General features: G+C 59.0%; 1 protein-coding gene across 1 annotated transcript in view; it reads left to right on the top strand.

Moving 5' to 3' along the window:
• Window positions 1–769: 769 nt before the first annotated feature.
• Window positions 770–11,550, top strand: part of ROR2 (receptor tyrosine kinase like orphan receptor 2) — a 156,668-nt gene continuing 145,887 nt past the window's right edge. Inside the window, exon 1 of the mRNA XM_055127512.1 lies at window positions 770–928. Within this exon, the coding sequence (XP_054983487.1) occupies window positions 865–928 (64 nt within the window). The 5' untranslated portion in view covers window positions 770–864. The remainder of the gene's footprint in view (window positions 929–11,550) is intronic.

Below are 11,550 nucleotides of genomic sequence, written 5' to 3'. Positions count from 1 at the left end.
GGAGGTGCGGGCCGCCCGCGCCCACCCCGTGTGGAGCAGAGCTCGAATCCGCAGGAAAACATGCCGTTGGAGTCGCGTCCAGGACGCCTCCCCAAGTGCAGCAAATCACGTCTGCACGCTCCGGGGGCTCTGCAGAGGGCGAATAGCGTTGTGCCCTGCGTGGGTAAAGTTACACAATCTGCTTTGAACAGTAACCCCCGGGCCGCGGCCGCTCCAGGGAGCATCTCGCTCCTGGGGCTCCCGCCACGCGGAGCGCGGCACTCGCGGGGCTCCTGGGTCGCACGCGGGAGCGCTCGGAGGCGCCGCGGGGCGCGGCCACTGTTTTGTCCCCGGCGCCTCGGCCGCCCTAAGCGTCCACTGCGCTGCTCGCGCGCCTCTGGCCCGGGGGAGCGGGTGGTGGTCGGCGGAGGCTGTTGGGGGGTGTCGCCCGGATCCTGGGCTCGCCTGCCCCTGTCCCGCGCGCGCCCTGGGGAGGTGGGTGCCCTCGCTCTGCGGCGTGCGCAGCCTGGCCGGGGACCCCAGTCCCTCCCCGGCGCCCCCTCCGTCCGGGCGCGCGCGGGAGGCGGATCCGGGGCGGCGGCGGCGCCCCCAGCTCGCGGCCTCCGGCTTCCCGCGCCCGGTGGCGGCGCCGGCGCGTCCCGCCAGCAGGGGGCGCCGCGGCCGGCCTGGGTCGGCCGGGGCGGGCGAGCGGGGACCCTGCCCCCCGCGCCGCGCCCGCCCCCCAGCCTCGCGCGCAGCCAGCCGGAGCGGCGGCGGGAGCCGAGCGGCGCGTCCCGGCGGTGCGGAAGGACGATCGCGCGTTCCTCGGAAGGAGCCGCCGGCCAGCGCCCCGAGACCCCGCGCCCCGGCCCCACGGCCCGCGGCATGGCCCGGCGCTCGGCCGTCTGGGCGGCCGCCGCGCTGCTGCTCTGCGTGGCCGCCACCGCAGGTAGGGCTGCGCCCGCCCTCCGAGGGCACCGTGCGCGGCCGCCCGCGCGGCCCCAGAGGCCCCGGGCTGGCGAGGGGCGTGCGCGCCGGGGGTTGGGGGTGGCCCGGCCCGGGGTCCGCGGGCTTGAGGGACTCCACGGGAGCGCGACGCGGTTGTCCCCGCGTCACCCTGGCCGGTGCCCCCGCCCGTCGCCCTCCACCCGCCGGACCGCAGGGGCCTGGACTCCCCTTTGTTGGCCCATCGCACCTCCCCCACCGCCAGGGTGGCCGAGGCGGCGTCTAAGGAGCGGGGTTCCGGATCCCCCGCGGCTCTGGGCTTCGGGGAGGTTGTGGGCCTGTGTGTGGGGGTGCCCGTCTTCTGGCCTGGGCCCGAGTGCGCGACTCGAGGGCTGGCGGGCGCCCTAGTGGCGGTTCCCTCTTGCGCGCCGGCGTCGCCCCCTCCCCCGGGCCTCCCGCGGGACCCTTCTCAAGCTCGGCGCCTGGCGCTGGGGAACCGGCGTAGATGGGGCCGAGGAGAGCCCCGGAGCACCCCGGGCCTGTTCTGCGTCCCGCCGGCTTCTGGGCGCCCTGCCATGGTGGAGGGCGAGGGCCCAGAAAGGGGCTTGTCCCTTTACCAAGAAGATATCGGGGTCGTGGCCTCGGCCCCTGTGTCCCCTGCAGGCGGGTGAGAATTGGGGTAGTGTGCAGAGCTGGGTGGGGCCCGCCCTCCTCCATCCTGCCGCCCTCTCCACTCTGGAACTCTCTGCGGAACGGAGTTCCCCGTACCCTTCCCTGGGGACCACTGGGCTGAGCCAGACTTTGGAGGCTCGGGGGCCTGGGCAGCCGCTGCCGAGCGGAACACTCCGTTTCTCACCCCCGGCCCCCTGGCATCTCTGTCGCCGTCCCCGAGGCGGGCAGGGCGAACCGGCGTGCTGGAGCCCACCCAGGCGCGTGCGCGTCTGCGCGCGGCGGCGGGGCGCTGGCAGTGGCCCGCGCGCTCCGGCTGTGGAGTCGGGGAGCCCCTGTGCGGGGTGAGAGGGTGGCGGGACGGCGCCTTGCGGCGGCCTTGCCGCGGCCCCTCGAGGCCCCTCGAGGCCGGTGCTCTGCGGACTAGCCCAGCTGAGCGCCGCGGGAGGCGCGGGAGGGGGAGAGGGGAGCGCACCGGGACGCGGCGCTTCCGTCGAGGTTCTCCGGACCGCCGGAAGGCGAGGCGCCGCTCGGGTTCCGGGGAGAGCTGTGGGGGTCCGAGAAGCCCAGCTGACCCGGCCGAAGCATTGACCCCCGAGTGGAAGCCCCGAGTGGAAGCCCCGTGAGGTTCTCTGCTGCGGGAGACGCGGAGTTCCCGCCCGGAGCCGAAGCAGGAGCGCGGCCCCGGGACTGAGGGGAAGGGTGCGGGATGCCTCCCGCCGGGCGTGTGCCCAGAGGGCCTAGGGGACTCGGCAGCGACGCGGGAAGGACGGGCGCGTCGGGCCCTGGGACTCCGTGCCAGCCTTGTGGAGGGGGGCCGGCCGGAGGGGGGCTTCGGGGGTCCTTCCTGCTTCCCAATTTGATAGCTTAGTGTTTACTTCTGGCCCGGGTCCCTGGTGGCATAATGATAGCGATCCATCCAGAAGGCAATAAATGAAAACATCTTGAACAAGAAGGTTTTGTGGGAAGAGAGAAGTTTTTATGTACACAGTGAGACAACATGTTTTTCTTATTATGAGGCCAGGGAGCAGAGCAGCGGCGCAGATTTGAAATGTTTCAGTGTTTCATGCGGAGCAAGTTTAACCCTGCAGGGTGCTCTGATCAGGAGCCTCTCCCGGCCTGCCGGGCCCTCGCCTGGCTAGTGTCTTCGGCCACTGGACCCCGTGTTTCCAGAGCCTGGTCACCAGACGGATTCTGCTTCATGTATCTTGTGTGCAGCGCACCATGGCTTGTTTGTGTGCCTGTGCCGGGGCTGGTTGTGGTGATGTGAGCTGCAGATTTACAAGGCAACAGGACATAATTTCTCTTTCTTTCTTTCTTTCTTTCTTTCTTTCTTTCTTTCTTTCTTTCTTTCTTTCTTTCTTTCTTTCTTTCTTTCTTTCTTTCTTTCTTGTTAAACATATTCAGTATTGTCTGGGCAAAGTACAGCCTTAATTGGTGTTTGTGTGCTTCTGTGATGGGATGATTTACAAAGAACGACTTGTTCCTTGCGAAGGTTTAGCTTTAGATTCATCTCCGTGTACCGTGGCTTTGGACCGTCCCAGGTCAGGCCCCTTCGGTAAGGAAGTGCTGCCTGCCTGGAGCCGGGGAGCTGAGCCCTCCCAAAGCTGCAGCTGAGAAGCGGCCTGTGAAATACAGCCTGGGGGTGGGTGGAAACCAACATTAGCATGGGAATAGGAGGTGGGAAAGGCTGGGCCCTGCACCCTGACTGCGGAGGCAGGTCCCCAGCTCTTCTTCCCGGAGTTCTGATCCCATTCCGAGTGGCCGTCTGAGAGGGAGGTGTGGCGTGCTGTTCCTTCCCTAGTGTATAACCTGGAGCATCCACTGGTGAAGGCCGTTTGGTGTTCATCTGCACCCCCCCCATCAGATGCTCTCTGACCCCCACCCAGTATCCTGTGGTTACCTTTTGGGACCTGCTGTGTCCCCGCAGGCCTCAGTTCCTTGTAGAGAGTTGCCATTGAGGGATTGGCTTCTTGGGGGCCCTGCGGTGCCTGCCAGGTGGACTCACGAGCCCCATTCATGGATGTTTTCAAAGCAGGCTTCCTGCGGGGGGCAGCCCGCTGAAGGCTGGGTTTTACCAACTGCAGTTGCACAAAAGGGCAGTTAGGCCAAAAGCCCCCCCGCCCCAGAAAGCATCGCTGCTTCGAGACCCTTTGGGTGGTGTAGCCTCGCCTCTTAAGTGTTCGGCATTCATGGGGCCAGTGTGGGCTTTTAAGGCTCGAGCGAAGGGGTCTGAGTTACAAGTGTAGCCCTGGTGCCTAATTACGGCTGCAGCCGGCTGGGGTTTACACCAGCCGCCCGCTTCTCGGGGTATTTATTTGGTTTCCTTGAGGAGCCTCGCCAAGTTGGAAAGCAGCTCAGGACAGCCCTGCTTTGCATGTGCAGTTGTCATAAAATCTGTCTGGGGTGTGATCTGTTTAGAATCATATTCACGGAGAGGCCAAGGAGCTGTTGAACAATGCAGGGAATTTTCACAAAGCCTTTCGAAAACGGGGATATGCGTTGGGGAGGTTTCCAGCCGTGGCTGGGATTTGAAGAAAAAAACGAAAAAGAGAAAGGGAAGGAAGGAAAAGAAAAAAAAAGGGAAATCAAAACCCAGAGGGAAGGAAATAATTACAAAAAAATTTAGCCAAATTGTGCTAAGTGGCTGGTCCTGCGGAAGGACTGGGCTCCAGGGGGGAGTGTGTGTGTCTTTAATTGGGCTGGAATGAGCTCAGTAAGCACTTTGTCACTTGGGAGATGTTATCTGCAAGCGTGTGACTGTTTCTTCAAGCCCCTGGAAAGTGGGGGAGGGTTTCCCCACGTCCCAAGTGCCCCCGGGCTAATGGTTTCCGCCCCTCCCCCGCCCTGCCCCCCTCCAAGCCCTTCTGCACCCAGTGCGGGGCTGCCCAGGGAAGTGACAGGAATCAGAGCAAAACAGCACTGTGGGAAGAAACGCTTAGTTACACTCACCTTGGTGGAACTGAGCCGAAAGGGAAGGGTCCGAGAGCTCTGCCCCAGTGGTGGCCTGCAGAGACCCAGGAGGCAGGGACGCTGCCGCCATGCTCCTCTTGTTTCAGGTCTGAGCAATGGTTGCTGTCGTGGCAGGAGCCAGTCCCGAGCCCTCGATGGGGAGAGGCTCAGCCTTGCCCGCTCCAGAGTTCTGTGGCCCTGGAGCTCCTCCTGTCACCTCTCAGGGAGGGGCCAGCCCGGAGCCAGGACGGCGCTGCTGTGTGGGCACCCGGCTTCTGGGAGTCTGGGCTGTGTGGCCACACTGGGGTGACCTCCCGGCTCTGCCGCGTGGGGGTGGTGTGCTGGGAGGCGGGGCAGTGCGCGCACCAGTATGGTGTGGGGGAGGGGCCGTCCCCACTCTCCTGGCCGTGCTCAGAGTGGCCTTCCTCCCCCGGGCACTGCTGTGCTCTGGGGTCTGAGGCAGGCTCTGATACCTGTGCTGTCTCGGGCCCCACCAGACGTTTCCAGAAGACACGCAAGCTTCCCGGAGGCTTGTGAGAGCCAGGGTTGGGGTGAGCTGGAGGCGGGCAGAGACCCGCCCGGACAGGTGTGATGTGGAGACAGGACACGGGAGTGGGTGCCAGGGGAGTGGGTTGGGGTGCCCGAGTGTATGTGGAGTGCCCTGGGTTCAGGCCCTGGCTCTGCCCTGCCCGCCTGAGCACCACGGGGGATGGCCGTGGAGCCTGCCTCTCCCACTGGGCCGGAACATTGAGCCTGTCAGGCGGGCTGAGCGGCACTAGGAGCCCCCCCCCCCACCCCGGGGCAGCCGGGCAGTGCCTTGGAGGCCCTCTACCCCCGGAAGTGCTGGGTCAGCAGGGAAGTCCCAGATGGGATGGGCAGGGCGCGTGCTGCAGCCCCAGTAGGCCTGGGGGAGGGGGGCGGCTGTCTCTTGTCGAAGGGGGAGTGTGTGCCGTGAAAGGGGGTGCTGGGCCACTCCCGGGAAAGAGCCGAGAAGGCGCTGAGACCACAGGACACGTCCAGTCACCCCTCAAGGGCCTGGGGAGGGGACGGGCATAGCTTTATGGTCCTGAGAGAGGAGAGTAAGGGGCCGGAGGGACAGCACAGCAGGGAGGGCCCTTACCTTGTATGTGGCTGACCTGGCTTTGATCCCCCACACCCCGAATTCCCCTGAGCACCACCAGGTGCTCCCAGAGTGCAGAGCTACCCCCTAACTACCAACAACCAAAGATAAACAAAGGCGAGTGAGAAGCTTTTGGTGGGGGTCCCATTTCTTCTCTGAATTCATCATCTCTAGTCTCAGTAAGTAGAGCCAGGCAGGGTCTGTCCTCGGAACCTGACCTCATTCGCGGGGACGCTGGCCGTGTCCCTCCACGGCGTGCTGTGTCTACACAGTCCTGCCCTCTGCACACAGACAGAGCAGGTGGAGGCGGTCGGTGCTGACCGCTGCCCTGTGGCTGGCCTCTCTGCTGTGAACGTCTTTGGATGCCGAAAGGAATTTTTTTCTTTTTGTTTCATTTGTGGGCCCCCCCAGCAGTGCTCAGGGACCGCTCCAGGAGGACGCAGGGACTCGTACGGGGTGTTCGGGACCAAACCTGGACCATCTGCGTGCTGCACCGGGCCCTACCCACTGTGCTATTGCTTCAGCATCAAAATGCGCTTTTCTTGTTTCCTTCCTGTGAATGTTTTTGGGGGGGCAGGGGTTCATACCCAGAGATGCTCAGGGGTCACTCCTGGCTCTGCACTCAGGAATTGCTCCGGGAAGCCCTTGGGGGCCATCTAGGCTGCTGAGGAGCCAACCTGGATGGGCCCTGCAAGCAGGCGCCCACCTGCTCTGCGATCTCACGGGCTCTCTTGTTTCCTTTCAGAAAAATGTTTGTGATGCTGGACCAAGGCCAGGTCTCATGCATACTAGACATGCACTTGACCTCACTCTACCTCTAAACCCCGACCCCAGTCCTGATGCATAGAAGTTTTATCGGGCCGGAGCAATAGTACATCAGGGAGGGTGCTTGCCTTGCATGCAGTCGACCCAAGTTCGATCCCTGGAGCCACATATGGTCCCTTGAGCCCGCCTGAAGTGATGGACCCAAGAGCACAGAGCCCGGAGTCAGCCCAGAGGCGGGGAAAGGGAGTTGTGCCCAGGACAGAGGCCTTGGGAGGAACAGCCGTGCCCAAGGCTGCCTCGGCCCGGCCGCAGCACCGTGAGGAGACGCGCGTCTCCCAGGCCAGGCCTCACACTCCAGCACGTCCACAGCGACGCTCGGTGTGTGCGAGCCCAGTGCTGCTTTCTGGGTCCTGCCGCCTGCTGTGCGAGGGGCTCCTGGCTGCGGGGTCCCTGCTCGCCAGGAGCGAGCCTGGCCCCGTCCCCTGGGCTGTGTCAGGAGCCCGCGCAGACTCGCCAGCCCAGCCTGGCGGGTCCTGTCCGGAGCGCCGCGGACTCCGACAGCTTCAGCTTCCCCTGTCCGTGCCGGGAGCCCTCCCGGGGGGGAGGGCCGAGCTCCCGGCCCAGGCCCAGTTGTCCGTCTGTCCCCAACCCCCCGCGGGCAGCTTGTCTCAGGTAGTTCCTGGACTCCTGCTGAATGGCCCAGTGCTCGCTGACCCCTGTCTTCCAAATGGACAGGGAGGGCCGGGCCTAGGAGGCCGAAGAAGGGACTCCAGCATGTGGCTCTCAGTGCTCCTCCGGGCCGCCAGACCACCCGTGTCCGCCCTGTCCCGAGCACGGGCTGCTCTCAGGAAGGCGCCGGGCCTGTGTGGGGAGTCTGGCTGAGACTTGTGTGGGGCCCAGAGCTGGGGGCGTTGTGCCTGCAGGGGCCCGAGGGGCTGTGGGCCTCAGCCTGGAAGGTGGCCTTTAGTGAGCGGGGAAGTCTGTGACCGGGGCCGCGGGCACAGTGACCCCCGATAGCCGCCCGCTGGCATGACCAGCACCTCTGCCCTTCGCTGCGTGGGAAATCAGCCCATGGTCACCCGGTTTACTTTATTTTTTTTAGTTTTTTCTTTTTCTTTTTTTTTTTTTTTTTTGCTTTTTGGGTCACACCCGGCGATGCACAAGGGTTACTCCTGGCTCTGCACTCAGGAGTCACCCCTGGCAGTGCTCAGAGGACCATATGGGATGCTGGGACTCGAACCTGGGTTGGTCGAGTGCAAGGCAAACGCCCTCCCCGCTGTGCTATCGCTCCAGCCCCCCCCACCCCCGCCGTTTACTTTAGAAGGAAAAATCCCTGCACTGTCATTTTTATTGGGGTAAAGGAAAATCCATTATTTCACAAGGCACAATTACCGGTAATTGTAAGGTGTTTGGAGTTTGTTCATTTGCTTTTCTTGGTTATTTTTCACTTTGAGCTCTTTTATTTCCTTTCTTTTAAAACAATCATAAAATAATTACAACGAAAATAATCTCTGGCGTCCAAGTTTCTTTTTCCTTTTTCTTTTTCGGTTTTTTTGGCCATATCAGAGGTGCTCAGGTCTTACTCCTACCTCTGCACTTAGAATCACTGCCTGGTGGCGCGTGGGGGAGCAGGAGGAGTGCTCAGGGAGAGCTGAGCACGGTCTGCCCTGTGCAAGGCTCATGCCCTATCCACTGTACTACCCAGCCCCTAGCCAAGTTTCTTTTAGTTGAATGAACAACAAGTATCTATGGGGTGTTAAAAGCCCAAATGGATCAAAACAAAGCAAAAGAAAGAGGAGAGGAAGAGAGGGAGGGAGAGAGACACACAGAGACAGAGACAGAGACAGAGACAGAAGTATGCTGTGTGCTTTGCTTGCCAGGAGCCTGGGTTTGACCCCCCACACAGCCTGTCCCTGAGCACCCCCAGGAGTGACCCCTGAGCACAGAGCCCGCTGTCCCAGGGGCGCTTTGGGTGTGGTCCCCAAACCATCCAAACAAAATAGAGAAAAACAAAAGCCAAGTGTGGGCATAAATTGTGGGCGAAACAACCCACAACTAAGTTTTGTAATTTAGCTTTTAAGTTTCAAAAAATGTTCTTTGTGGGGGAGAGTGATAGCTCTAGGGGGTGGCACTGTCCCCAGCACTGCTGGAGTGGGGGGGCAGCATCAGCCAGCCTGCAGCCTCTGTGGAGCCTGCTGGGCGGCCTGCCCCCCCACCGCCAAGACCCCACCCCCAAAGGCGCCCATTGCTTGCCCGTTGCTTGCTTTCGCCAGCTGAGGGGGCGCCTTGTGCAGCGGGGGGTGTGCTGGGGTGGGAAGGGTGCTTTGCTGAGGCCTGACGGTTTATTTATCATTTCAAGTATTTATTTGAAATATCACTTGTGATCCCCCACATAACAAACTCTTGTTTCCTTGGGGCGGCCGGGAGGGCCTGCGGGCCTGCTGGCGGTGGAACACCGCGGGCCTCAAACTCAGCTGTGAAAAACGTGACAGATCATGGTGCCTCAATAAAAATATTAAAATAAACCAAGTCAAGCAAAAGCTATCTTTTTTTTTTTTTTCTGGCAGAGCTCTCTACTGGCACTGGGGCAGGATCGAAAGTGCTGTTTCTTTTCTTTTTTTCTTGTCTTTAATTTTCTTCTTTTTAACATTCACTGCAATGTTTTAGTTTTATACTAAGGTGATGCTTTTCTGTTGCCTGATTTGCTAAAACTCAAGAAAAATAAAATGAGAATAAAAAATCCAGTAACAAATGGCAAAGATTTAAAAAAAAAAAAAAAACAAAACCCATCTGAGAAGGTGTGACTGAAAAGTGTCTGTCACTTCTCACCCTCCCTGATAAACACAGCTGAGTCCCACTCTGGCCGGGTCTGGGCACTCATGTGCTGCTCTGTGCATTTCCTTTGTTTGTTTTTCTTTTCTTTTCTTTTCTTTTTTTTTTTTTTGCTTTTTGGGTCTCACCTGGCAATGCACAGGGGTCACTCCTGGCTCATGCACTCAGGAATCACCCCTAGCGGTGCTTGGGGGACCATATGGGATGCTGGGAATCGAACCCGGGTCGGCTGCGTGCAAGGCAAACGCCCTACCTACTGTACTATCGCTCCAGCCTGTTTGTTTTTCTGAAATGCTGAAATTTACATAAAATAATTAACTATTTTAATGTGCTAGATTCAGTGTCCTTTAGTGCATTCCCAGTATGGTGCACTCACTGCCTACACTTCCAGAACATTCCCACCACCTCCAGAGGAGGCTAGCAGAAGTCTCTGCCCCTCCCCCAGCCTCTGGCAGCCCCTCATCCCTTTTCTGTCTGGATTTGCCTATTCTGGAAATTTCATATAAATAGAAACATACAGTATGTGGCCTTTGCAATCTGGTTTATTTCACGGCATAATATTTGTAGGGTCCATTTGTGTTGCTGCTAGAGGCTTCATTCGTTTCTGTACACAGTTGCATTCCAGACACACCTCCTGTTTGCTCTTCACGCCACAGTTCCATTCTCTTCTCTTTCTCTTCTGCCTGCCTTCCTCCTTCCTTCCTTCCTCCTTCCTCCCTCCCTCCCTCCCTCCCTCCCTCCTTCCTTCCTTCCTTCCTTCCTTCCTTCCTTCCTTCCTTCCTTCCTTCCTTCCTTCCTTCCTTCCTTCCTTCCTTCCTTCCTTCCTTCCTTCTCTTTTTTCTCTCTTCTTTTGTTTTTCTTTCTCCTTCTTTTCTCCCTCTCTTTCTTCCCCCTACCTCCCTTCCCAGAAAATGTGAATGTTAATTTCAATATACCTCCATCCATCTTCCCACAACACTAACATCACACGTGATGACATAATTTAAGACACAAACACTAGTGCAATACTGCTTAGCAAACTAAATTTTTCATTTTGGTTTCTTCTCATGCCCTTTTTATGATATAGGATGTAGCACTGTAGCACTGTCGTCCCATTGTTCATCGATTTGCTCGAGCGGGCACCAGTAACGTCTCCATTGTGAGACTTGTTACTGTTTTTGGCATTTCGAATATGCCACGGGGAGCTTGCCAGGCTCTGCCCTGAGGGCGGGATACTCTCCGTAGCTTGCTGGGCTCTCCAAGAGGGGCGGAGGAATCGAACCCGGGTCGGCCACATGCAAGGCAAACGCCCTACCCACTGTGCTGTTGCTCCAGTCCGATATAGGATGTAGTTTAGAGTGTCCCGTTGCCTTTAGGATGCCATTTTATTTTTATTTTCATTGACTGAAGTACTGTGATTCACAACATTGTTAATGATAGTTTCTTGTCTGTATAATTCTGGTGCCTCGCCCATCACCCGCCTCCCACCTCCCCGAGGAGCCCCGCGTCCCTCCATTTCAGATGCTCCCCGCCCCCGCAACTCAGTTGTGTGGACCATTTCTACCGTCGCATTGTCTTTGGTCCTTGGCAATAATTAAAATAAATTTTACCATGAAAGTGTGGCCCTTGTTTTCTGACCCCTGGTGGATGTCTGCCACGGAGCTTTGCATCGTTTCTTTCATTGGTGTCACAGAAGTGGATGCCTTCGACTTCAGTTATCACTTGCCACTCTGCTGCAGTGCTCAGGGCTGCCTCGGGACAGTTGGGGTGCTGGGATTAGACTGCGGGCAGCGATAGGCAAGGCGAGTGGCTGAGCCACTGCACGGGGTCCCTGGCTCCTGCCTCGTTCTTTAGTTTTATGATGTAAGAGTTGTTTTAAAAGTAAATTTTTCTTCTTTTTTTTTTTCCCTTTTGTCTTTTGGGCCACACCTGGTGGTGGTCAGAGCTTGCTCTGACTGCTCAGGGCTTGCTTCTGGCGGCCTTGGAGAACCGTTTGGGACCCCGGGGATCACACTCCATTGGCTGCGTGCAAGGCAGATACCCAACCCGCTGCAGTGTCGCTCCAAGCCTCAATGTGAAGCTTTCCTACATCTCGGGCACTTTCTAGACTTGTGTTTTGTTTCTGAAGAAAGTGTGGTTTCCTGTGTTCTGGTGTGTCTGTGTGTATGACTTAAACATGGTCATGACTTATTAGGTCCAGTGGTTGCTTGACAAATGCAATCTGTGTGTGTGCGTGTGTGTGTGTGTGTGTGCGCAGTCGCACCCAGTATTTTTCTATTAAACATTAACAGCCCTTGTCACTCACCTTT

The sequence above is a fragment of the Sorex araneus genome, chromosome 2, assembly GCF_027595985.1.
Source record: "Sorex araneus isolate mSorAra2 chromosome 2, mSorAra2.pri, whole genome shotgun sequence".
NCBI classification, from domain to species: domain Eukaryota; kingdom Metazoa; phylum Chordata; class Mammalia; order Eulipotyphla; family Soricidae; genus Sorex; species Sorex araneus.
The sequence above is the reverse complement of the archived record's forward strand: the minus strand, read 5'-3'. Positions and strand labels throughout refer to the sequence as shown.